Source organism: Typha angustifolia, chromosome 7 (genome assembly GCF_048772165.1).
Source record: "Typha angustifolia cultivar Huaian chromosome 7, ASM4877216v1, whole genome shotgun sequence".
Lineage (NCBI taxonomy): Eukaryota > Viridiplantae > Streptophyta > Magnoliopsida > Poales > Typhaceae > Typha > Typha angustifolia.
Genome location: NC_133245.1, coordinates 4,348,782 through 4,374,955, shown reverse-complemented (window position 1 = coordinate 4,374,955; position 26,174 = coordinate 4,348,782). Strand labels below are relative to the sequence as shown.

At 37.9% G+C, this 26,174-nt stretch overlaps 4 protein-coding genes across 4 annotated transcripts; all 4 read right to left on the bottom strand.

Annotated features, from left to right (window-relative positions):
• Positions 1-1,047: 1,047 nt before the first annotated feature.
• Positions 1,048-5,963, bottom strand: LOC140762854 (E3 ubiquitin-protein ligase RSL1). Its single transcript, XM_073100824.1, has 3 exons — positions 4,841-5,963; positions 3,627-4,387; positions 1,048-1,828 (listed from the first exon to the last, which is right to left on the bottom strand). The coding sequence occupies exons 1-3, from the start codon at positions 5,231-5,233 to the stop codon at positions 1,459-1,461; spliced, it is 1,524 nt and encodes a 507-aa protein (XP_072956925.1). The 5' UTR covers positions 5,234-5,963; the 3' UTR covers positions 1,048-1,458.
• Positions 5,964-7,100: 1,137 nt separating this feature from the next.
• LOC140763260 (fe(2+) transport protein 1-like) lies at positions 7,101-9,921 on the bottom strand. The gene is made up of 3 exons (XM_073101367.1): positions 9,226-9,921; positions 7,791-7,940; positions 7,101-7,603 (listed from the first exon to the last, which is right to left on the bottom strand). Exons 1-3 carry the CDS (start codon positions 9,880-9,882, stop codon positions 7,298-7,300), a joined length of 1,113 nt encoding a protein of 370 aa, XP_072957468.1. The 5' UTR covers positions 9,883-9,921; the 3' UTR covers positions 7,101-7,297.
• A 4,322-nt stretch (positions 9,922-14,243) lies between these two features.
• On the bottom strand, positions 14,244-17,008 carry LOC140763301 (fe(2+) transport protein 1-like). The gene is made up of 3 exons (XM_073101426.1): positions 16,320-17,008; positions 14,877-15,026; positions 14,244-14,699 (listed from the first exon to the last, which is right to left on the bottom strand). The coding sequence occupies exons 1-3, from the start codon at positions 16,947-16,949 to the stop codon at positions 14,394-14,396; spliced, it is 1,086 nt and encodes a 361-aa protein (XP_072957527.1). The 5' UTR covers positions 16,950-17,008; the 3' UTR covers positions 14,244-14,393.
• Positions 17,009-19,525: 2,517 nt separating this feature from the next.
• Positions 19,526-22,269, bottom strand: LOC140763296 (fe(2+) transport protein 2-like). The gene is made up of 3 exons (XM_073101422.1): positions 21,647-22,269; positions 20,179-20,328; positions 19,526-20,012 (listed from the first exon to the last, which is right to left on the bottom strand). Exons 1-3 carry the CDS (start codon positions 22,244-22,246, stop codon positions 19,707-19,709), a joined length of 1,056 nt encoding a protein of 351 aa, XP_072957523.1. The 5' UTR covers positions 22,247-22,269; the 3' UTR covers positions 19,526-19,706.
• Between the last annotated feature and the right edge of the window lie 3,905 nt (positions 22,270-26,174).

Genomic DNA, 26,174 nt, shown 5'->3' with positions numbered 1-26,174 from the left:
GATAATTGAATGATGGGTTGATCATAGAGTGATTTTTTTCTTTTTTATTGCTTAAAGAGAGGTCAGTACTTTAACATGCATACATCCCAACTCAAGCTTCACCACCACTAGTAGCATCTCTACCTGCCTTTGTTCATTAAATGCTCATATGAAAGGCATTTCTATCTTTCACTGGCACATTATGATAAAGAAAGCATTATGAAAAAGAGAGGAAAAGTAAAGGCATCTCTTCAACTTCTCCTCTCTTTTTTTCCCATCAAACAATCTCTTCAGTTTCTTAGAATGGTGTAGCCTTAGTGCTCCTCATAGACTATCACTTGGTCTAAATGAATAATGATCTGATAGCATCATTCTCCAATTCCCTCAAAAGAGAACCTTTTTTATCACTCGCATTGTAAAGAACTACTAAACATTTATGTTGTATTTGCTTGGTCTAGTGAAAGATAACAGAACATCACTAAGATGGGTGGAGCCTATACTTCCACTTAGATAGGAGTTACATGGTTAGATTAAGCATGAGAAATGGAGGTAGACGCAGAGGAAAGAGAAGTTTATCCAGTAGTGCTGCACATATATAATCCTGAGCACTTTGAGAGAAGCTTATTCACAGTTCATCATATGAATACTTTGCAAGAAGCTTATGGAGCAGCATGCAAATATTTTCTTACAAGTAGGGACCAAGAAATTCGAAGGATTGGAGAAATATTGGAACTGCCTTTTTATTTTGGAGAACAAATAGGGTGTCAACTGGAGAAGTTATGAAATAATAACCAAGACTTTTGCTCAACTTTTTTGCTCACTTACAACTATAATAAAGAGCAAGCAGCATGTCCTATACTTTTGGCAGCTCCACTTTCACTTCTACGACCAACAAGAAGTATAGATAATATACTGTGACTGCACAAACCACCGGGATGCAACTAATGAGAAGTCCATATTAATTTGCAATGAGAAAATGTAAGCAGCTTATGGTTTAATATGCAACAGTGCAACTTATCAAAATTACTCTTGATAAGTGACAACTATATATACATGTCGAGTGAGTCTATGCCAAGTAAACCTTGAAAGCTGAAAACTATCTAGAATCCAAGATTTACAGGAAAAAAGGAACCACATTAAAATTGCTCGACGGAACATCCGTATCTGCTCTTAGAGGAATGAATACTCATCTAGAGGACAGGTAATACATTTTGCACTGGAGCATTAGCAACTAGTGAAGAATAAACACCAATCTTCTAACAGTTGAACAACATTTATCATCCCCAAGAATAGGAACTTCCGAAACATAAATTTATACTCACTAGGGATACATGTAATATATAAGACATTGACACATGTATTAAAGCAAACCATGTGTATGAAGGAACATATTTAGCACATCATTTTGTAAGCCATGTTGAGAAAAGAGTCAGCAACTTATTAAACAAGAATCGATATGCACGATGTTGACGTATGTTTTCATTGGATGAAATCTTCATTGTAACTATCACTAATCACCGAGACAAATCTCTCGAGCCAAGGAAGCTGGTGGAGGTCCTTCATGGTATCAATGTATGAGTCCGAACAGCGGGGTGGTGACTGACAAGGATGGTCACTCAAGCTGAATCCTCCAGTGAGGAACCTCTGTATCAGAGCCAACTGTGCTCTTTCTTGCTCAGAGTAACCTTCTGGCATGGTATCAAAAGAATCCCATGTCCACATTTCTGATTCTTGACTTGGGTACGTTACTGACGGTTCAACATTATTATCATTCCAAAATGCACATTGACAAGTCTGAAGTCCATTCCTGTATTCCGAACCACAGGAGTAGCAGAACTCATGCCTACACCTGTCAAAAGGGAAAAGAAATGTGATGTTATACTTTAGTACATTTTGGAAATAATGATAATAACAATATGTTAAAAAAAACAGGCACAAATTTCAGCCTGTATCCTTTCCAAACAGGAATACAGCTTTATCCTCAATGTCATCATTGTCGCATGTTGTTTCCAAAAATTGCATAGCAGAATAGATAGCGATTTATAAAATTATGGACTAAGCTTTAAACATACAATGGAAAATGAAAGCGAGCAACAACAATTAGGAAAATAATATCTGCATTCTGCACTGGAGTCCTAGCCAAGTGCTAAATTCTCTTATGAGCTCGATAATCATTCTTGTTTTCCTTAAATTTGAACGTCAGTCAAGTCTTTTCAGAATTATTCGAAACACTTGTACCCCATTGTTATTCTACATTTCAATGCACATCATATAGATCATCGTACTACATTCTAAATTTCTAACAAAATGCTTGTGCCCCTAATGCACAGACTGTACCAAGTCTATAAACCCATATTGATTCATGAACATACATTGAATACATTGAACCAGAGCAACTGATTTTTAGCTACCAGTTCACACATGGTCCTGAAAAGGTTTCTCTTAGAGCTGCTCTCTATATATACATACACACACACATTCAAACCCATAGATATATTCTATATATCTCTGCGTAGATAATGAAAAAATCACTTCATATACATAAATACAAACATATAGACAAGAAGGACTAATAAAAGAATGCCCAAATATAAGCCTAAGTTTCCACGTTATACTAGCTTGCATGTAAATTCATCACAAGGTACATACTAACTAATGAACATATAAATGTTCTGTGATGGGATCACAGGATTACTCTATATAGAACATAACACAGTATAGGACCACGGTCAAGCATTTTTCTGTGCTTACAATAAGTTAATCGCCAGCCTTGTACTTAACAAATCTTGTCATAAAGCAAAATGAAAGATTGGAAACAACCAGTGGAACAGTTACTGTCGCGTCCTCTTGCAAAGTGCCACCTTCTATAGTGGATGGAACTGCTACTGCCATGCAGGATGAACACCAGCAGCTGGCGCTGTGGCACTTGCTGGTGGCAGTAAGGCAGCAATACAGACAGACACTGCTTCCACTTAGACAAGGCAGATGTGCCTGTCGTCACCAAAGCTAGGAATTCTCTAATCTTCATTTAGTGCCAAAATTGAAATTGCCAAAACATTTTGCTTTTAATTTTTGGAACCTAAATTGAAATAGAAACCTATATTTCAAACGTTGATAAGATCCAATACAAGACGAGAATATAAGTTCAGCAGATACGTCAGCTTGTAATTACCAACCTTATGAATATTCTTCCTAGAATAGACAGAAATAAATAGACTTTCATTGTTTTGATTTATCTTTCCCAGTAGTGACAGTTATGTCTAGCCATGTGACCCATGGTGGCACGAGTCACAGGAACAAACCTCTCAATAATGGGATAGGCGTGTGTATGTCTTCCCTTCTCCTGACCCAGAATTGGTGGGAGCCTCATGCAAGAGGAAACACTCTTATATAGAAAGATCACTGAAGATGCTAACAACTTACCATTAAAATCTACAAGTCCAGGGATGGTTATCTTTAAAGACAAAAAAGTAGACCAACAGAATGAATGCTGGTAGGAATGGCAGATTTCCAACATGAAAGAACACATGAAAAAGAAAAGATTCTTGGTCTTATGCCAAATAATTAGTTTCTTATCAACGGGCACTATATAGCAAGAATATGATCCAAAATTGTATTGTTTTAACATAAAGGCATAGCTAGAATACCAGCAGGTCATGTGGTAGCACCCTTGTGTGAGCTCAATCATTCGCCTGCACTGCTGGCAACGTCTCCACCTATTATTTTGAGCCAAGAGATGCAAAGACATATCCCCTGCATCCCTCTCCTCTTCTGGAAGGCTTTGATACTCATCACATGTCATCATCGTATGCCATGGCACACCACAGCTAATACAGATATCTCTGCGACACTCTGGGCACTCAACACAATTGACATCAGAGAGACTTGATGAGCTTGCTCTAGAGGACAGGTGCTGACTTGCATTTAGTAACATCGAGCAATTTGGAAAGGGACAATATAATGTTTCCATGCTGTGAAGACCCACTTCCCTGGAGGCTCTCTCTAACAACTCATAGCTAGTGACTGGAAGAAAGGACTTGCACTCACTAGTTGAAATGTTGTATTTACACCTTACCTGGGGGCACCTTATAGGAACATGTGAGGCCTGTATTTTTCCTTCCACATAAGTGATCAAGCAACCAGAGCAAAACCTATGGGAACAATCTATCTGTATCATTTGTGAACTTTGATTCTCCTCACAACAAATAGGGCAGACACTAACTGATCCATTCCCGTCAGAAGAAAGGTCCTTGATGCCAATTGCTTCTTGGGCCAACCATGATGGTCTCTCAAGTTCAAAGCTAGGAACCAGCATTAGATCAAAGTCTTCTAATTTTTCAGCAAGTTCTAGAATTCTGTGTGCTAAAGCTACCAAAAGTTGGTCTTCAAGAATCTCTGTTTCTGCAATCTGTGGATTAAATAAGGGAATCATTCAACCAAACTTCAAAGGCACAAGACATTTAAAATAGTTAGAAGTTAACCAACTAACTGACTGGCCATTCCACCACAGAAGCTAATAATGAACAGAATATTCTTCCCAGAAGCTAAAACAAGGAGTGAATTAATAGAATATTACCAAGTGCAAAAATATAAACATGTTGGCGGTCATAATAAACAAGATTGTACAATAGCAAAAAACTACAATCTGCAGAAAAAGGATTACTGAAAGAGTGCTTAAAGAGACAAAACAATGAACTCCAATTAACGATCAATCAGGACTACATTCACCAGCGCATTCAAAAAAGGATCAAACTCACTCTGGTAAATGTTAGATGCAAAATTCAATATTATAACAAATGGTAGACCTATAATACTAATTTTTATGATTTCTATTGCCAAGTTTAAGTAATAAACTGCTTGCCTGAAAATATAGTTTCTCTGAACTTGTGAATGCATAGACCTTCCGAATTCCATTTTGCAAGGCTACCAACAGCCCATCCATCAAAGCTAAATGCTCAGCCACTAATTCCTCTACATAAAAATCCAACTTTTTCTGCACTTGAAGTGCAGGAACTCCATGAGACCTTTCCATAACCACTCCAATTCCGGAAATTTTAGGACCCTTTGCCTCAGAGACAGATACACCTTTGAAAAACATTCGCAGCGAGAATTCATCGAGATCCTCTTTCGAACCTTCAACTAAAGATTCTTCTGTATCTTTCCACTCCTCATCTTCTGCGCAACAGCTTCGAAATTCCTCTTCTATATCAGGATTATCAAAGATCCCATCTTCGTAATCGCCCAAACTCTCCATTAACAACCGAATTTGATTTCACTGCCTTTTGGAGCCCAGAGTGATCTCTCAGCCAATAAATGTGGCAACAATCTGTCTAGAGATATAATTTAAGGAGACCCAGGAGAGGAGCAACACCAAGTCATCAAACTATATTATTAAAGCATTGAACAAGTACGCGAAGAAAGGTTCAATCTTTAACTTCCAGGAAATTCCAACTGCTGTATATAACAATTAGAATATCAAATTCACTTCAATCTTCCACCTCACAATCCGAAAAGAACCCTTTTACATAGAAGTCGAATCCTCCAGCTACCAACTGAACCATCAACTCAAACAGCCCTATTAACACCCATCACTAGTTAACAGGCTAAACAAATTTTGCTCCCAAATTGGTATCTTCCTCTCCAACCCGCCGAATCAAAATCCAGTGGAAACCCAACAAAAAAACCCAAAAAGGGAAAAGAGAAGTCCCATTCCTCAAATACAAACACCCACTAGCTTCTTTTGCCCCCCAAATGGCCGTAAAAGATCCCAAATACCCCTCTAACAAACTCCATCGCCATTCCCCCCTCCGCTCCCAAATCTCCAAGTCTAAGGAGGAAGAGAGATAGAGAGCGGGACAGGGGCAAAGAACCCACCTTTACTTCTTTGGAAGAGAGGAAGCCTCCTAAGAATTTATTCCCAGAAGAGATAAAAAAGAAAGAAAGAGAAAAGTAGACTTGAAAGGCGTAGAGGATGGCGTTAAAGCCATAGCTTAATTATTCCTTCTCAGGCGTGGAAATCCTAGTTTAAAGCGGGTGCTGTTAACGCGAGTGGGGCCCATCCCCTCGCCGCCCCCATATCCACCGTCTCTCCAGTGCACCTACAAACAGATCAGACGGTGGGATTCGCTGGTTCGTACGCCTAAATCGCACCCACCCTCTCTTATTCAATAAGTGGGAGTTTACATATAGCTCCCTACCTTTAACCGAATTCGCAGTCAAATCCGCATTTTTTTCACTTCTTACAATTACCATCTATTATATAACTTTTTTATGAAATAATTAAGTATCAAAGGTTTTTTTTAAAATTTAATAATATTCCGCAAAAGTGTAGTTGAATCGGAAACCGTGACGCCTGGGAGGTGGGGAGGTGAGAATACCACCTCGGTTGTGGCGCTCAGCAATTAGTTCCACGTGGCTCGGGCGTTGAATAGTGGGTGAGCGTAAAAAGAGAAAGGGAAGTGAGTGGTGACAAAGAAGAGGTCAAAACGGAGGCCCACGTCTTCTGGTCACCGCAGCCATGTGAGTATGTGATTCGCCCACCTCGCTCGTCTCACAGACTCCCATGTACTTAATAATTGGATGTGAGATGCGGTTCGCTCACCGGGCGTGGAAAGTAATGGTGTTTAGTGATTCCTTTTTAGTTTAGTTAGGTTTGATTAGTTGGGGAGAAAAAAAAGGTTTAAAAGAGCTTATAATATCTATAAGTGATGGAGTTTTAATCATTAATCTTAGCCTGTCCATCTATTATTCCGCACCAAGAAGCTTTACTTTTTTGAAGATCAAAAGGTATATTATATATATATATAGAGAGAGAGAGAGAGAGAGAGAGAGAGAGAGAGAGAGAGGTGTGGAGAAGTGGAGATTTGATATATTGTAGCAACTTAGTTCGAGAGTACAATATCTTAGTAGAAAGTTTTAATAATTAGATTATAGGAGCAGCATATGGGGGGTCATGCCATCTCGGAGAAAATGGAATTTGAGGTGCATGTATGGCCTTGCACAGATATAGATATGGTCACTGTTATTTGATCTATAAGTCCAGGATCCGCCGTAATTAATGCAAATGCACGCACCAAAGTTTAGTTTGCATATTAATTATGAAGTGCAACTTGAACAACAAGTAGACCAACAAACACTCAATTCTTATTCAAGTTACGGATTCATATAATACATACAATAGAAAGTACATGTACATCAGTCTCAATACATTCAAGTCGACAGATACATGGAATAGCATGCATGCATGCACTCGGCCTACGAACCCATCTTGATAATACAATGAGAGCATGCATGCAAATATATATATATATACTATATCCTATGCCCATTTCGCCATGATTGACATACCACCAGCACCCAAGAGGACAGCACCGAATGCCAGAAACTGAAGCTTGATGCTTCCCTGCAACTTGGCCCCCATGAAGTCGGTGGCCAAGAGATCCACCAACGCCGTGTAGTTGAGAAGCCCCGCCGACGCGGCGTTGAGCACGCCGACGACGATCAGCGCGGTAGGGCTGTTGTCGCTGTAAACGTTGGATAACGCTATTCCGAGTGCAATCCCGAATGGGGTCGTGGTGGCGAAGAAGAAGGCGAGGATGGATTTCATTTTTGCACCATATTCTGCCTGCGGTACATTAATTCATGGATAACACGATGAGAGATAAGCTGGTGTAATGATCTTGTCTAATAGGATAAACACCATGTTACTTTTACCAACTAGTAACTACTCAATCTAATAAAGCTTTAGCTACTAAAAAACGATTAGTTTGTTCTTTTAATATTATGGCAGAAGGAAGTTGGTGTGGATTTACCTGCAAGATACAACCACCAAGGCCCATTCCTTCAAAGAGTTGGTGGAAACAAAGGGCAGCTACAAGGGGTCTGATAGTGCAAGGATTCCGAGAAGCACCCATGGATAGGCCTATCACCACTGAGTGAACTACTATTCCCATTTCCAAAACCTGCATATATATATATATATATGAAGAAAAAGTTAGCTTGTCAATCGAGTAAAACTGGTAAAATTTTCACTTCAACGTTGGGAATAAAGAACTAATGGTGATGACAGCTCAGGATTTTAGTAAGGGGACATAATTTAAATATTTACATTAGTGTCGACCAATAAGGAACAGTGGCGTGGGTTGGCCAGCTCCCTCGTGTACTGTTGCATCATTCTAAATTATATATATTTTTGGATGACGAATTAATTTACTCTACTTATTTGTATAATCCAAGATTTAAATGATTCCTGGCTTCTAAGTCAAGTTAGATGAGTTAATTCCGAGGAATGTGCTTGTACTTTTCTCGCTTATGAATTTTTATACAATAAGGATAACTGCCCAAATCTTGCGTTTGCCATCGAGAATCTAGCTAGCTTAGCTTTGTTTAATTTGAAATTCTTGTTAGGTTAGCGGTCATTGTAATGAATATATTTGTAGTACTTCAATCATGGTTGGTTAGATAGTCCAATCTAAATTAGAAGATGTGAACGTTATGTTTTGTCTCGTTTGCAAAAATATTATTGTGCCTAAATGTCCACGACTGCCGAACAGCTTTAAGTCACAGCGTTATACTTATTTGCAACTAGTTGCTTGTGATTAATGATTAATCCCATTAGGCTAATGGCTCTTATGAAATTAGTATGGTCTTTCTAAGGTTATTCGTGGGCCCTGATTAACTCAGGCATAAAGCCCATGGCTTTAGCCCAGTCCACGGGTATCAGGTTGAGTCTTTTAAGTGATGGTTTCAATTCCTCAGACATTGAGTTGATATTTGAGAGAGTTTTTTACTTGATTAGCTTCTTTGTCTAACATATAATCTATGAGTAACAACTCCTTTTCTTTTCTTTTTTTTCTTGTTAGCTTCAACTAATAAATTGAAATACGGTAAACAAAAAGTTGGCTCTGATCTAAACCAAATTAAGATCTTCATTTTTAATTATTTTTTCTTCTGGAAAGATGGAGATCTCATCCAAATGAGGCGTGAACTCCAGTTTACAACCATGTGCTTCACACAATCACATGAACAGCAAACTTCCTAGTTTCCAGCAACTAAATTATATATATACACTATTAACTTCCTTCTTTTCAGCATGCAAAACTTAAAAGTTATAAATAGATATATAATTATACGGCCAAAAATGTTGGTGTGATCATGTTGAGCTTTTAGTAAAATCCAAACTCCTAATTAATTTACGACCATTAATATGAGAGATTAAAATGTTAAACTACTTGTTGTTAAGCTAACCTGTGCGATTACTCGGTTCCGCCTCAACGCCGACTTTGCCCCGCCGGCATCATCCTTATCGAACTGCGTCGGTCCGCAGTGGCCATGGCCATGGCCATGCATGGCGGGCATCGACATCTCTTGCATGGGGCTCTCGTGGTCGACGACCGCCGCGCTAGCGCTGGCGTCGGCGCCCTTATACTTCCTATTGAAGAAGGTAAGCATCAAGGAGTCGATCAGTAGGGTGAACACGGCGGCGAGCATGGCGATGAAGGTCGTGAAGGGGAATTTGCCCCACGGGTTCTCTGGTAAGCACGGGGAAGTGAGGTTATCGAAGGAGTCCGGGAGCACGTGCATGTAGCCGGTGGCGAGGATGACGCCGGAGGCGAAGGCCTTGACGATGACGAAGAGGTTGCGATCAGGGCGGAGGGCGGGGACTGAGCGAGAGAAGAGAGGGAGGCAGACACCGACCATGCTGGCGACGAGGATGGTCGGGATGGCGATGAGGTTGAGACGGAGGGACTCCGATTTGCTGTGGCATTCGCTGCGCAATCCCTTGCCGCATTTCGAGGGAGGCGAGGCATCGGATTGCGCCAAGACTAAAGAAGAAGAGCAGAGCCAGAGCAAGAGCAAGAGAAAGAGGAGAAAAGTCAACGCTTGAGAGCTGGTGGAAGCCATACCTACCTCTAACTCAAGCTCAGGCTTTTAGTTCGTCTGTTGCTCCTTTGACTTGCACTTAGATTAGTGATACGATTTGTACTAGAATTTATAGACGGGATGACTCCACGCCGCGCTCTCCAAAAGTTTGGAACTAGTCAACGGGGCATGTAACCGAGGGTACTGTTGTAAATTAACATCCGGCGCGAGCCATCACGCGAACAGCACATGCCAGATCGCAACGTACTCGTGTCCATACGTATATTTCCTTTAACTAAAGAATTATATAAGATTGGGATTAATTGGTTCCATAAGAACAGGAACATAAAACTTTAAAAAATTTTGGATTAATTGCATGGTTTTGTAACACTGATCAGGTCCCTAGAATTTACTCCACATCGGTTGATAATTAAAAAATTATATATATACCAGTCCAATATTGCAACACATTTCCTTGTGTTGGGGGATAAGAATGAAATGAGAATATTATAAAGCTTGGTGTCAATCCAAAGATACGTTATTAATGGAAGTCAAAGATAAGCCCTAGAGACCATTAAACAACAAACCACAAGGGAATCTTCGACTTATCTCCAGGAGTATGAAGAATTTAAAAAAGGCCGTACAATCTCGCCTTTGATGGCTACCTTATTTGTTGGAGCGTTCTTACAAGTAAGCACATATGCTTTTTATTCTTAGTTTCTCAATGTGTATCAAGCTATATAAACTATAGTTCTACAGCTAATCCAATCTCAGATATCAAATTAGCTAGTTATGTTGCTTTGTTTGGACTGTTCTCCTTTTGACTTTTGAAGGTAGGTACCTACATTCAAACTCCAGTGATCCAGATTAATCCATTCGTAATAAGGATAACAATTCTGGACTCGTTGGCTAGAATTTGACACATAATTAATCTGAACCTGCCTTCCGTTTCTCATTACGCCATTTTGAACTAATATATATATATATATATATAGATATTATCAACTAGTCGAGTTCTGATGCAACGCCACGGTAATCATTAAATGCAATTAAGTCTATCTCTATGCGAAGTAGTTGAGTGTCACCCAGAAGGATTTAGTCACGGATTGAAAATATAATAAAAAGTAAGATAGTTCATATAGATTATTAGGCATCTATGATCTATCTAAGCTTGGAGGTCTGACTTAGATTTTTAAATTAAGGCTAACCTCCTTTTCACTTAGACTAAAATATTTTTATCTTTTTAATAGAAATAAAATAGAATTAATATTTTTTTTTATTCCTCTATCTTAGTTTTAAATATTAACTCACATGATTTGTATATATCACCAATAGTTCCACGTGGTAGAGGTGGTCAAAGACTCGAACCTCTCGTCTCACAGGCTGCCGTGCACTTAATAATTGGGTGTGAGATGCGGTTAGCTCACCGGGAGTGGAAACGACATCATTATGTACTACTTTATGCTGTTTGGTTCTACTTTAGTTTAGTTCGATTAGCTGAGAAAATAATTAAGAAATAATTAGAATATTTATGAGTGATGGGGTTTTAACTTTTAACAAAATAAATAAATAAATAAAATAATTATCCTGTTTATATATATATATATATAATATATTATGCACCAAGAATCATATTTGGAGAAAAAGATTAGTATCCACGACTTACAGGGTTCCTTTTTTTTATTTTTTTTATTTTTATTTTTATTTTTTATGAAGGTCAAAAGGTATAGGTGGGGTAGTGGAGAATTTGAGTACAATATCCACTAAGGCTGGCTTTGTACACTATTCATGAGTGGGAATGGAATATTTTTGTAGACTACTTGGTGGACAAATCCAAATAGTTAAATATTTAATTTAACAGCTTATAGAATGCTGCCAGATGTTGCGGGAACTATTTTATATAGCCTGCGCTGCAGATGATCACGAGGTCAGGCCATCTCTAAGACGATGGAATTTGAGGTCCACGAAAGGCCACGCACTCCACCCCCCCCCCTCCGGGCGGGTTACAATAATCCCCCGCCGTACTACTTAGATAGTTCTCCAGCTATTTTCTTTTAAATAATAACGGATATATATATATAAATTAAACTAGATGTGACATAAATTAAAAATTATAAATATATTTTGTTACTATGTACTTATACCTAAGATCATTCAACTACTTTGTATTTAAAAAAGTCTCAGATGAGTTACTATACTTATTATTAAAATAAAAATATTAATTTCCTTAGAACTGTTAAAATAATCAAAATATGTCATCATGCTTGTTTAGGCAAAATACATGGTTAATTAGATATTGTCGTCAAATAACTAAAATAGCAGTGATACTCATTTATACTTGATAGGAAAACTAACGGTCTTAAACTGGTTTCAGATTATTTTTCTAAATATTTTATATGAGAGTAAATAACTTTAGGCATAAATAAAGAATAATAAAATATATTTAATCTAAATTAAAATAATTGTCTACTAAATGACTAAAATACGCTAAATAATGAATTAACAAGAAGAAGGAGAAGAGGAAGAGAGGAGAGAGAGAGAGAGAAAGTGATTAAAGCGATATGTCTTTCGAGGTATAAAAGTTATCGGTAATTTATACTAGAAAAAGTTTGTTCTTATTCCAAAGTAAATAAATGGCTAAATTATAAGTCCAATATCCGCTATAATAAATTTACATGCAAGCATCAAATGATTTGGTTTGCCAACCCTAACATTAATTACAATTTATCAAGTAATTAATTGTTCCTAATATTAATTCCTATTTATCAAGAAATTAATTATTTTTTAGGGGAAATAAAATTTGCTTCTACCACCTAAACCAGCTTAGTCATTGATTGTGTTCAAAATTGAAAGAACACCACAAATACCAGTCCTTTTCTAGGTCAGTTTATTTTAGGAAAGAGCCAAAATTAGTATATTGATTTTTGTTTTGCTTTGTGCAAATAGGATGACTTAATCATAATTAAAAGTAAGCAAGCAAGTCGTAATCAAAGACAAAAAATTTACGTGAAAACCCCTCTAATGTGAGGGAAAAATCATCGATCCTAAATTCACCCCCAACCTTCCGCCGTAATAAATAATAATAGACTTGCAAAACTTTTCTCTAGGTAAAACTAGATGGTAGACAAATATTTAAGTTTATAATCATAGAGAAACAACCAACAAGATTGACTAATGTTTCATAAAATAATGAGAACAAGCTTATCAAATATGATGAGTTTGACAAGTTCGTTTCCCTCTTGAGAATGACTCGATCAAGATCCTCATCTTCTTCCTTGAGATAGTCCACAAGTTTTTAAAATCATTCTCTTCCTCTTTGAAAAGCTATCTTCTTTTCTTGTTCTCTAATTTCACTTCATAAATAAAACCGTCGCCCTCTTTTCTATTTTTCTTTTTCTTTTCTTTTGTCTTCTTGTTTTTCATTTAAGTGGGTGAGTCCATCCTCACATGAGGTAGGAAGCCCAAATCTAAATGTTTACATATTACTCGGTACAACTTGAGCAAAAAGTGAACCAACCAATTCTTATGCATCCATATAATATAATGGAAAGAACGCATCAATTTTATTTTGTGCAATCTTCCTCTTATACATGACTTCTAATTTTACTTTTATCTCTTAAACTATCACTCTTTTCTATAATAATCCTCTGAATTTTTTTCGGTACATAATAACCTCCATAATGGAAGGAGTCAAGTGAAGTATTTATGATAACTTAGTTGTTCAGGAGAGTTATTATGTACCCAAAAAAATTTTTTTTATAGAAAATGATGATAGTTTCGAGGGTAAAAATAAAATTATCCCTTAATAATAATAATTCGGATATTCATGAGGTTATTGTAAAAAGTGAGGTATTTCTGATAGTTCAGCTGTTCACAGGATCATTATATACCAAAAAAATGTTCAGGAAGTCATTATAAAAAATGATGATAGTTCATGGGGCGATATAAAAATTATCCCTTAATAATAATAAGTTTATAAAGTTCTATAGGTAAAACTAGAGGATCACAACTAACACAAGAAAACCAATAAATTATAAGAGAATTAGAACAATTTCATCAAAGATAATATGTTTGATAAGATTTTAATCTCTTTTGAGAATGGCTTGAATAAAATTTTCACCTCCTTCGATCCCAAAAACTTTACAAGAAGACCCTCTCTTTTGTTTCAAAAGTTCTCTACTCTTTTTCTCTAATTTAGCATCTTGATCATTGATCATGAAGGGCCAAGCTCTCTTTTTTATTTTTATTTTTATTTTTATTTTTTGCTTTTGCTTTCTTTTTTCACTTTTAAGTGGATGGGTCAACTCTCACATGAGGAGGAGGAAAGCCCAAACCCAACTGTTTTGTATATTCTGAGGTAGAACAACACTCGATTCTTATTCAAGCTACGGATTCACATGATATAATGGAAAGCACGCATCAATCTTATTCACCATCTTAGCCCAACGGATTACATCAATCTCAATACAATCGAGTTGATAGGTACACATAAAATAACATGCACCACAGCACACAAGAAAAGCACGCAGGCAAATATATCTATCCACTATCTTCTATGCCCATATTGCCATGACTGACATACCGCCAGCGCCCAAGAACACGGCAGCGAATGCCAGAAACTGAAGCTTGATGCTTCCCTGCAACTTGGCCCCCATGAAGTCGGCGGCCAAGAGATCCACCAACGCCGTGTAGTTGAGAAGCCCCGCCGACGTGGCGTTCAGCACGCCGACGACGATCAGCGCGGTAGGGCTGTTGTCGCTGTAAACGTTGGATAACGCTAATCCGAGTGCAATGCCGAATGGGGTCGTGGTGGCGAAGAAGAAGGCGAGGATGGATTTCATTTTTGCACCATATTCTGCCTGCGGTACATTAATTCATGGATAGCACGATGAGAGATAAGCTGGTGTAATGATCTTGTCTAATAGGATAAATACCATGTTACTTTTACTAACTACCCAATCTAATAAAGCTTAATTAAGCAACTAAAAAAACGATATATTTGATCTTTTAGCAAAAGGAATTTGGTGAAGATTTACCTGCAAGATACAACCACCAAGGCCCATTCCTTCAAAGAGTTGGTGGAAACAAAGAGCAGCTACAAGGGGTCTGATAGTGCAAGGATTCTGGGAAGCACCCAGGGATAGGCCTATCACCACAGAGTGAACTACTATTCCCATTTCCAAAACCTGCATTAAAAAAAGAAAAAGAAAAAAGAAAAAAGAAAAAAGAAAGCTTGTAAATTGATCAAAATTTGTAAATTTTCACTTCAATGTTTCGTATAAAGAATTAATGGTGATGACATCTTAGAAATTTAGTAAGGGCCTAAGGGGATAAGGATTACATCAATAATCCATGAGGGAGCACTGGATCATATATATATATATATATATATATATATATATATATATATATATATTGGTAAGGAATTAAATAACTCTACTTGTTGTATAACCCAAGATTTAATACTTCCTGGCTTCTAACTCAAGTTACTTTCGGGCAATTGTGCAAGTTTTTGAATCTCTTTATATACAAGAATAACTTTCCAAATCTTGTGTTTGCTATCAACAATCTAGCTTAACTTGTTTAATTGAAAATACATGTTAAGTTAGGAGTTACTTGTTATGACTATATTCGTCCAATATTTAATGCTTCAATCATGGTTGATTAGATAATCCCATCTAAAATAGAAGATCTGAACGTCACATATTTACCATGACTCCTTTACAAAATTGACAAATATTGTGCCTAAACGCCCACAACTACCAAACATCTTAGTCCATGGGCTAATAGAATTTTTAGCCGGGCTTGAGTCAGGCCTACAGCCCAAGGCTTTAGTCCAGTCTATCTTATGGGTTTCATAATCGTCGCATGAATGAAACTATATACCAAAGATTTATAAATTAACGAATAGTTTGAGCTCATTTCTTAGGTCTAATCAATACATCGGGGCAGCCTAGCTTCTTTGTCTAATATGCGATTATGGTAACTTAATTAAGATCTCTTTTAATTAATTATTTTCCTCTGCAAAGAAGAGATCTCATCATCCAAATGCAGCGTGAATCCAAGATATTCATGCATGTACAAGTATCTATATGTAGATCTACTGTCGATCCATTACCATGTGTTTCACGTAATCACATGAACACCAAATTCCTTAGCACACTTCCAGCAATATCGGTGTGCAACTACAACTAAACTATGCTGTCAACTTCCTTCGTTGATGCATTCAACCTTAAAACTTAGTTTATATACCACCCTATTTATTGGTGTTATCACGCTGAGCTTTACTATAAGTTAAACTTCTAATTAATCTACAACTAATAAGAGATTAAAATTTTAAACTATTTGTCGCTGATGCGATAGTGATCAAATGATTTATGGCCTTATGGGACTCATGTTGTTATACAAGTGTTCTAAGGTTTAACTGAGACGATCTTATACGAATATTTAAATTTTGAATTACTTGTTATTAAGCTAACCTGCGCGACAACTCGGTTCCGCTTCAACGCCGACTTTGCCGCGTCAGCATCATCTTTATCGAACTGCACCGGCCCGCAGTGGCCATGGCCATGCATGGCGGGCACCGACACCGTTTGCATGGGGCTCTCGTAGTCGACGACCGCCACATCGGCGCTGCCGCTCTTCTTCGTCCTATTGAAGAAGGTAAGCATCGAGGAGTCGATCATTAGGGTGAACAAGGCGGCGAGCATGGCGATGAAGGTCGTGAAGGGGAATTTGCCCCACGGGTTCTCCGGTAAGCACGGGGAGGTGAGGTCGTCGAAAGCGTCGGGGAGCACGTGCATGTAGCCAGTGGCGAGGATGACGCCGGAGGCGAAGGCTTTGACGAGGACGAAGAGGTTGCGGTCGGGGCGGAGGGCGGGGACGGAACGGGAGAAGAGTGGCAGGCCGATGCCGATCATGCTCGCGACGAGGATGGTCGGGATAGCGATGAGTTTGAGGCGAAGAGCTTCAGGTTTGTTGTGGCATTCCCCGGTGTGACCCCTCTCGCATTCCGAGGCCTCGGATTGCGCGGAGACTAAAGAAGAGGAGCAGAACGAGAGGAGGAGGAGGAGGATGAGAGTCAACGCCTGAGAGGTGGTGGAAGCCATAGCTCTAGCTAGCCAGCAGCTCTTGAGTTTCTTTTTTTCTTCTCTTTTTTGTTACGTTGACTTGTACTTACTGGTACGTTCTGCAGTTGGATTTATAGCGTGGGATTCAAATGATAAGCGGCATGAATCCACGCTGCCCGTTACAAAGATTTCGGCGTAAGTGTCGTAAAGATGCACGTAAACTAATGCGTCGCGGTCCAAATGTGGCATGTAACCGGGGGTATTGTTGGAAAATAGATCTGGCACGAGCCATCGCGCGAAGAGCACGGGCTACGTGGCGCCGGTCTCGTGCCGTATGGTCCACGTGCCGCGCGTACTAGCGCCGTACCTACTGTGTCTTTCGTTCATTAAGGCTAATGGAGGGCGTGAGTACGGCGGACAACAGGTGGATTAATCTTTGGTAAATACTTAAAACATTTACGATTGACTAATAGAACTGTCATAATATTTTATCGAACTCGACCTCAGCTCGGTATATATATGTTTAACCGAGCGTTAAAAAGAAAAAAACAAAATCTCCCTTTTATTAAACTAGCCGAACGTGAATCGAATTCGGCTCACTAAAAAAAAAAAAATTAAGGGTTAAATGCATTTTAACTTTCTATGCTTAAACCTAAAATCATTTTGCCCCTCTGTATATTACAACTCCTTATAAAATCGTTAGTTTTTTTTTTATTAAATTTAACTAAATAATATTAAAATAAGTAAAATATTTTTATCATGTTTGTTAGAGAAAATATGCAGATTTTGATATAGTGCAGTAAATTACTAAAATAACTATGATATTTAGTTCAATTTAGTAAAAGAATTAACTGTCTCACTTTAGTCATAAGTGTAAGGATGGATTTAAAAATTTTAAATACAGAAAGTCGAGTAATTTTGGGTACAATTATATAGAGTAAAATGTATTTAACAAACTCATACCTTTCTCTTGAGTTTGTTGGAGGCTTAGTCACAGCTCGAACTTAGTACGGTTTAGCTTGAGTTTGCCTAAGCTCGAACTAGTCTAATCATAAAAACTAGGTTATTTATTAAATGAGGCAGCTCTTAATCTTGGGTCATTTGCATTCCCTACATTGAGATTAATAATCTAATTTGCTATATATTAAATGGTTTTATTTCATTTTCCTGCTTTTTTGTATATAGAAAAATAGGGCGTCCCATAGAAGTTACAAGGAAAGAAATGACACGGTACTTTTGGAAATATAATAAATTTCTCAGTTAAAGCCAAATATGTTTGATATGCTGTGAAAAACTTGTTATGGTGAGAGCTCGTTTATCGAAAATCATGTTGTTGTTATTTTTCCTTCAAAATTTGCCACCAAATTAAACAGAGAAGCATATCCCAACCACTTATATAGTATGCCCTGAAGGATTGCGCCAATCACACCATAAAGATTTAAAATAGGGAGGCAGAGGTCTGTTCATAACTTGAAGAGAAGAGAAGAGAAGAGAAGAGAACAGAAGAAGAATAGGTATGCTAAAATCACAATTGAGAAAGATTTGATTGATAGTCTCATCTCCACAATCACCAGAAGACACATCTTTGTGCGCCATAGAATCCTTTGTGGGAAGCTTAGAGTTAACTCTAAAGATCTTAGCCTTTAATGGAATTAGAAGCTTCCACATTGGAGAGGAGAAAAGAAGACCACCAAATCTTAAGAAAGAGAAAAGAAGTCCATCACCAGAAGACTTGCTCATCATGAGTACCTTTTCTTCTCCAACGAAATGAACCAGTGATGAAATCGACATTGCTGAAGCAACTAAGCATTCACCATTATCATAATTCTAATGGAAAAAAAAGAATGCATGTAGATATAAAGTAGCCAAGGGCAAATCGCCAATCTATCTATTTCGCTAGAAGTCAATCTGTTTTTCATTTTCTAAAGATTAAGTGATATGTTCCAAGTGCAAAAGGATGAGCCACCGAAAGAACTCCATGCAAATAATGATAACAATTATAATTGTTAGGTTCAAAGGGACTAGAGTCCTCCTGTAATAAAAGCACAGAACAAGATCTTTTCAGGGAGCAGAATGAGTTGAATTGAGAAGTTTCCAACACTATTTTCCAATCAAAGCATTATTATGATCTCGAATATTAAGAATACCAAGTCCATTTCTTCTGTTTTATATATAGTGCCCCAAAGAAAGCCATTCTCAGAGCATCAAGTTCATTGAGAATTCTTGAAGGAATTTTGAAAACAGAGATAAAATACTGTGAAAGAGCTGAAGGAACCGGATTTAACCAGGATCAATCTCCCTCCTATTGATAGATTTTTCATTGTCCATCCTGCTACTCGGAATTTCAATCTATTAATAATTGTTGACCAAATCAGAGACTAGAAGTTATACCGCACGATTAATTTACAGATGGAAAACACCAGTTAATCATCCTTCCACAGTTCTACTAATATTTATTTGCGGACACAACTGGATAGTTGTTAAAGTACTCTAAAGTAAATCATATCTCCGTATCCTTTAGTTGCTCTTGGATTACCTTCTGTAGTAGTCAAGATAAAGATTGATTGTTATCAGCAGGTAGGTTTTTCTTTCTTTTTTTGATTCAAAACGTAAGCCTTTTCGGGTTTATTCACCTCCCTGCCCAAAGGAATCGACTACATCAATCTCAAGACATTCAAGCCACAGCACCTTGGGTTATGATGCAATAATATGCACTACAAAAGAATTACATGATACATATAAAACAATGAGAGCTCGCAACATCTACTATATATATATATATATATATATTATATTCTAAGCCCATATCGCCATGACCGACATGCCACCGGCGCCCAAGAGCACAGCGGCGAATGCCAGAAACTGAAGCTTGAAGCTTCCCTGCAACTTGGCCCCCATGAAGTCGGCGGCCAAGAGATCCACCAACGCCGTGTAGTTGAGAAGCCCCGCCGACGCCGCGTTCAGCACGCCGACGACGATGAGGGCCGTCGGGCTGTTGTCGCTGTACACGCGGGACAACGCCATTCCGAGTGCAATCCCGAAAGGGGTCGTAGTGGAGAAGAAGAAGACGAGGATGGATTTCATTTTTGCACCATATTCTGCCTGCACATATTAATTCATAATTAAGCTGATGTTAACAGTTTTGGCAATTTAAAGTTTAACTTATCCATTTGCACTCTAAACTTAAGTATTTAACCCCTGTGGTCTAAATCAAATTGCAGTCTGAAAGTTAAAGCTAATATTAAAGAGTTGGTTGATATAGATATACCAGCAAGATACAACCACCAAGGCCCATTCCTTCAAAGAGTTGGTGGAAACAAAGGGCAGCTATAAGAGGTCTAACAGTGCAAGGATTCTGAGAAGCACCCAATGATAGACCTATCACCACAGAGTGAACTACTATTCCTGTCTCCAAAACCTGCATAAAAATTAAACATAAAGTTAAATATCTGGCTTGTAGATGAAACAAACCTTGTATAGATTTCCCACTTCAGTATTAAGAACTAATAAAGAATCAATCAGTGTTCTCCATTAGGAAACACTGGCTCTTGGGTTGGTTAGCTCCCTCATGTACCAGCGTATCATTCTAAGTCAAACATTTGGTATGAAATTAATTAATTAATTAATTAATTATTCTCCTTGTTTCTATCGTCCAAGATTTAATGCTTTTTCTGGCCTCCAGGTCAAGTTAGGCACGTTACTTCTAAGGAACGTTACATATTTGAGTGAATCATTTGCAAATTGGTAATTAATTATATTATTGTGCCTAAATTTCCATGACTAATTAATAAACAATTAAATGACAGGGTGTATATGGCTTAATTCTTTCCAACTAGTTGCTTAAAATTAATCTCGTTTTGACTAATTTTTAGCACCACAATCATATATAAAGCTTGAACACTAAATCCTAAATTCACATCGTAATTAATGATTCCCGTACATGTGCTAATGCGTTTAAAATAAAAATTAATCACTTCCCCCGTGGCAGGAAAAGGATCTTAACGTAAATTATCGTGCTCCCTAGATCACCCAATCTGAATTTGTTGACTCTATCTGCAGATCTAATGAATTAGCCACTCTTTCTTTTCTCTGGTAATTAACTTCACCTAGCTAATAAGAAAAGCACGGTAAACAAGTAGTTGACTCTGACCCAAGACCAAAGTAAGAGCATTACAACTATTTCTTGAAATATTATTATTATTATTTCCTCCTCTCCGAAGAAGGAAATTAATCTCATTAATTACTCATACGTAATTGACCATCTATTGCCATGTGTTTTCAAATAATCACATGAACCAAAACCAATATCCAAAATTCCGACAAATTAATTAAGTCGTGTCTCCCACTTCCTGTAGCACTACAACTAAACCATACATATATATATATATATATATATGCAAATATATGTGCATGTAAATTTACTATAAGATCTATGAACAATTAATGCTTAAAACTCTCAGTCATCTCCATCCATTCTTACCATATCATATGTTAGCTTCATTCGAATTCGTGTCTCCCACTTCGTAGCGCACATTCTGCAGCAATATTAATTGCCGTACGGATTGAACTAAATTATGATAGTATTTTTGTTTCTTGAGAGTTGAGGCAGTCAAACCTTAAAAATCCCTACCAGCTACCACATTTGTCGATGTGATCATGCTGAACTACTATCATTAAATCTCGTAATTTATAGCCACTGGGATATTAACTTTTAAACCACTTGTCATAAAGCTAACCTGCGCGATTACGCGGTGCCGACACAACGCCGTCTTCCTCGCATCATCGCCGTCGTCCTTGTCGAACTGCGGCGGGCCGCGCTCCGAGGCCGCATCATGCGTTGGGCTCTCGTGGTGGATGACGGCGGCGGCGCCGATCTTGTTTTTCCTACTGAAGAAGCTAAGCATCAAGGAGTCGACCATTAGGGTGCACACGGCGGCGAGCATCGCGACAAAGGTCGTGAAGGGGAATTTGCCCCACGGGTTGTCTCGTAAGCACGGGGAGGTGAGGTCTTTGAAGGAGTCGGGGAGCACGTGCATGTAGCCGGTGGCGAGGATGACGCCGGAGGCGAAGGCTTTGACGAGGACGAAGAGGTTGCGGTCGGGGTGGAGGGCAGGGACGGAGCGGGAGAAGAGTGGGAGGCAGACGCCGGCCATGCTGGCGGCGAGGATGGTCGGGATGGCGATGATTTTGAGACGAAGGGCTTTAGGTTTGCTGTGGCATTCGCCGGTGAAGCCCTTGTCGCATTCCGAGGCATTGAATTGCGCGGAGACTAAAGAAGAGGAGCAGAACAGGAGGAGGAGGAGGAGGGTCAACGCCTGAGAGGTGGTGAAAGTCATAGCGATTATTTCTTTTGACTCGCACTTTAGAGTGGTAACTGCGAAGAGTTTGCGGTTGGATGGATTTATAGGGTGGTATTGGTATTGGAAGGGTAGGATGGATGACTTCGTTTCCATTCTTTTTTTCGAGGAGGGGTGGAATTGTCGAAAAGGGGCTCGTCTGAATTATTCCTCCACGTACTGAAGCGTTAAAACGTGGCATGTAAGAGGGGTATTTCTGGAAAATTGGATCTGGCGCGAGCCCGACACGAGAACGCCATCGGCCAGGTGGCGCCGTACGCGTGGCGTACGGATATTTCCTCCATGAACTCTGATGGAAGGCGTGACTTGGATTACAGGGTGGATTAGTCGTGGATTATATAATTATGACGTGGATTGATGACTGTTATCTGTAAATTTGGTCTTTACCTAAGACCATCCGTCCATTAACCAACACCTAAGAAATTATATGCTTAGTTAATAATCTTGGATATAATTACCAACTTGACCCTCTTATTTCTTAACAATATTGCATGATATCTTACCCTCAGGGGCCTAAATTAATCACACGACAATCACCTGATTTTAGCATATCAATATTTATCATTTAGCCTCTGTAATTTTTTTAAAATGCCTCAAAAAACACCCACCATGTTTGACCATATTCTGCTGTGGGCCGGGCTAAGGTTAGTTAATTTGTGACACTATGGTGAGTGGTTCAATAGGGGGATTAATAGAGATGATAAAAGTGGAAAGAATAATAGAGATAATAATAATAATAATAATATGAGTTAGATTTGTGATTTAGAAATAAAAAATAAGGAGAAGATGGTCAACCCCCAAAGAAGAAAGGGGATCGATGGATGAGGAGGGAGGAGCTAGCCGACGGCTAGGATTTGAGGGAGAGAGCAAAAGATGGCCAACCATACTAAAGTAGGGAAATTGATAGTCGAGAAGAAAATGGATAGCGTCAACTTAACGACATCAGTCTTAGACCAACAAAGAAAATTAGGAGGGATAAGAAGGAGGCTAAAAATAGAAGGTAAAAAATACCAATAGTCTTCGATAATTTTAACTGGATATCTACTTTCCACGTATTTAGAGACTAACTAAAACTGAAAATAATTCAAAATTACCATACTACAATATAACCTAAGTATCAGGGCATCTAAAAGTCATTGGACAGGTTGCACTCACGGGTTCGCACATTCGAATGCCATTAGATAGTATTCGAACGTCGCTTGATAAAGGCTGCTCTCGGAATATTGCTGGCCTTGGCCAGACGTTTGAATACTTCGACGTTCAGCTGTCCTGGAGTTCAAATGTCTCAACGAAGGCTATCTTCTTTCCATCACTTAAACGTCGTTAGTCGGGTGTTCATCACACAAGCCCAAAACTAAAAGTTATCTAAAATAAATAATAAATAACTAATCTAAATAAGCAAGTTCGATCCAGCAAATCCAATATCCCCCATGTGGTGACCCGCAATTAAGTCCGATCACATCATATCCTCGATAATTTTAGCTTTTAAATAATTACTTATTGTAAACTTGAGTTATTTGAAACTACTCATTCGAAAAGAATACCTGTTTGAAATTCACTATAATTCTGGGGAAGAATGACCGGAACATGCATGTTGTATTTGATCTAAGGAGGCTTCACGGTCAGTCGACAGGGACATTTATTTGAATAGAACTCCAGTTTTGACGAAGGTTCTTGACATACATAAATAACAACCATAAGGAAATATTGGATGTTATTTTAAGACGTAAAAGAATAAACAAAGGTTTGTGGAATATAATATATCTTGATAGCTAGCATTCCATCAATTTGAAGCATTCTTTTCTTCTCTTTTATCCTTTTTTTGTGTGTGGGTGAGCCAGCTTATAGAGCCTACAAAGTCTTGGAAGTTGGCTTTCAGTACGAGATTAATAATAATATATATTATATTTTTAATATGCTTCATGTACATTATATATGAACAAATGAAAAATAAAAGATTATAAAATTTGGTCTGGATAAGAGAAAATATGAATTAAATTAGACTAAAGATGATATTTCAATATTAAACCTCTATAAATTTAAAAACTTAAGACTTTTGCATTAACTAATTATTTAACTATTCTTCTAATGCTCTATTCTGACTTTCCTATTTGTTCATGGGAATCGAAACGAAAGTAACCCAAATATAATAAATGTTTAACTACGAGTAATTATCTCTCAAATAAGTATCAAACTAACTAATTATGTTGCTTTGATTTGACTGTCTTCCTTTTATGTTTGAAATATGGTAAATACCTCAAAACCTCGTTCTAATTCTTAGTGTTAATCCTACATATAGTGTAGAAAGTCAATGAGAATTGATAGGCATATATAAACATTTTGCTTTCCAAGAAACATCTCTTTTCTCCATTTGAATGCAAATGATAACCATTAAATAAGAGACTATATTCAAACTAGATTTAAATCTATCTTATTCAACGCAAAATGATAAGAGACTATCTCAAACATCTCTCTTTAATCAATATAGATGATTTCTTTTTTTGGTCCCATGATATACTTAAAAGCCGAATACGTTTCTTTTTTTGAAAGATAGGATTCAGATCTAATATTTTATTCTAAAATCAATAGAGAATTTAACGTAAATAATCTCTTTCTGTGTTCAAACTAATATCTAAAAAGAACAATATTACGTTAGGTGTTCTCTCTAACTAGTTTAGGAGACAATAAATACAAAATCTCCTTTGTACCTTATACCTTTATGTCCATTAATGAAAAGAAGTACGTACCTTAGAATGAGAACTTTGTATGTTATCTATGTATTTCGATTCAATATAGCGAGGTGAAATGGAAGATACGTCACGCTATTATCACTTGTTTTCTTGCGTGTTGTTCTAAAAAATAATGATTCACATCTGCCAGAAATATATATTCCCTGAGTTTATATACTATAAATATATAAGAATAAAAATGTTTTAAAAAATGTAAAGCCTCTTGTTCTTTTTTAAAAAAAATAGTTATCAGACTGATCACTTCGTTGACTTTATTAACCAATTACAACTTTGATATAAGAAGAGAGGGAACATAGGTAAGAACTCTAAGAATAAGCCTCCTACTCGTCTGCATTACAGTGAACTACAATTATAGCAATGGAGAAAAGGAGATAAAAGTAAAGCTTTAAAAACAACCCTCCCATATGAGTTTTGAAAGATTGAGCACTTAATAAACTTAGAAAGAAATGCAAGCACATCAGTGCCGGAGTCATTGATTATATCAAAATTGCCGAAAGCTCTATTTGAGTAACTTGTGCCAAAAACAAAACTGAGAACAAACAAAATTAGCAAGGAAATAAATGGTAACAGAGAAAAAGGGTCTATTAATTATATCACAAAGAGAGAATCTAAAAATCCAAATTAGCATGGTAATGTTAAATCTTAACAATCTAGTCAGACATTTGCCTTTGCAGTAGGATGAGATTGTTGCGGTATAGGTAGACTGACGATGGCTTGCGCAAATGGGCTTAGACTAGCCCGGCGAGCGCTCCGAATGGCGGAGGAATATGGATGGGCACCTAGAAGGGCAATAACTCAAACTCAACAATAAGTAATCCAGGTGAAGTGGAAGTTGCCGGCGCTAGGGTGGATAAAGCTCAATGTAGATGGGGTATGGTTGAGTGGAAGCTATCAATGAGGGTTTGGAGCAGTCCTAAGAGATGCAGATGGCCACGTAATTGGCATTACCTGGGGGCCCACCCAAGGTGACTCAGCACTGTAAATCGAAACGGGGGTATTAATTATAGGAGTAAAAATGGTCCAAGCAAAGGGGTGTGAGAAGATAGAAGTGGAAATGGACTCGACTATCCTGACACAGATATGTGACAGGAAGCTGGAGTGTCCGTGAAGAATCCGGGGCGCGGTGAGTGAATGTCTCATAATCTTGGAAGGGTTTA

Excerpts from the sequence above, each read along its gene's own strand:
- LOC140763260 (XM_073101367.1), bottom strand. The coding sequence starts at position 9,882 with ATGGCTTCCACCAGCTCTCAAGCGTTGACTTTTCTCCTCTTTCTCTTG. Across the intron at positions 7,941-9,225 it reads GGAACCGAGTAATCGCACAG|GTTTTGGAAATGGGAATAGT; the intron begins GTTAGCTTAACA and ends ATATATATGCAG. Across the intron at positions 7,604-7,790 it reads TTGGTGGTTGTATCTTGCAG|GCAGAATATGGTGCAAAAAT; the intron begins GTAAATCCACAC and ends AATGTACCGCAG.
- LOC140762854 (XM_073100824.1), bottom strand. The coding sequence starts at position 5,233 with ATGGAGAGTTTGGGCGATTACGAAGATGGGATCTTTGATAATCCTGAT. Across the intron at positions 4,388-4,840 it reads CAGAGAAACTATATTTTCAG|ATTGCAGAAACAGAGATTCT; the intron begins GCAAGCAGTTTA and ends TTTAATCCACAG. Across the intron at positions 1,829-3,626 it reads TGCTACCACATGACCTGCTG|GTGTAGGCATGAGTTCTGCT; the intron begins GTATTCTAGCTA and ends CCCTTTTGACAG.
- LOC140763296 (XM_073101422.1), bottom strand. The coding sequence starts at position 22,246 with ATGACTTTCACCACCTCTCAGGCGTTGACCCTCCTCCTCCTCCTCCTG. Across the intron at positions 20,329-21,646 it reads GGCACCGCGTAATCGCGCAG|GTTTTGGAGACAGGAATAGT; the intron begins GTTAGCTTTATG and ends ATTTTTATGCAG. Across the intron at positions 20,013-20,178 it reads TTGGTGGTTGTATCTTGCTG|GCAGAATATGGTGCAAAAAT; the intron begins GTATATCTATAT and ends TAATATGTGCAG.
- LOC140763301 (XM_073101426.1), bottom strand. The coding sequence starts at position 16,949 with ATGGCTTCCACCACCTCTCAGGCGTTGACTCTCATCCTCCTCCTCCTC. Across the intron at positions 15,027-16,319 it reads GGAACCGAGTTGTCGCGCAG|GTTTTGGAAATGGGAATAGT; the intron begins GTTAGCTTAATA and ends TTTTTAATGCAG. Across the intron at positions 14,700-14,876 it reads TTGGTGGTTGTATCTTGCAG|GCAGAATATGGTGCAAAAAT; the intron begins GTAAATCTTCAC and ends AATGTACCGCAG.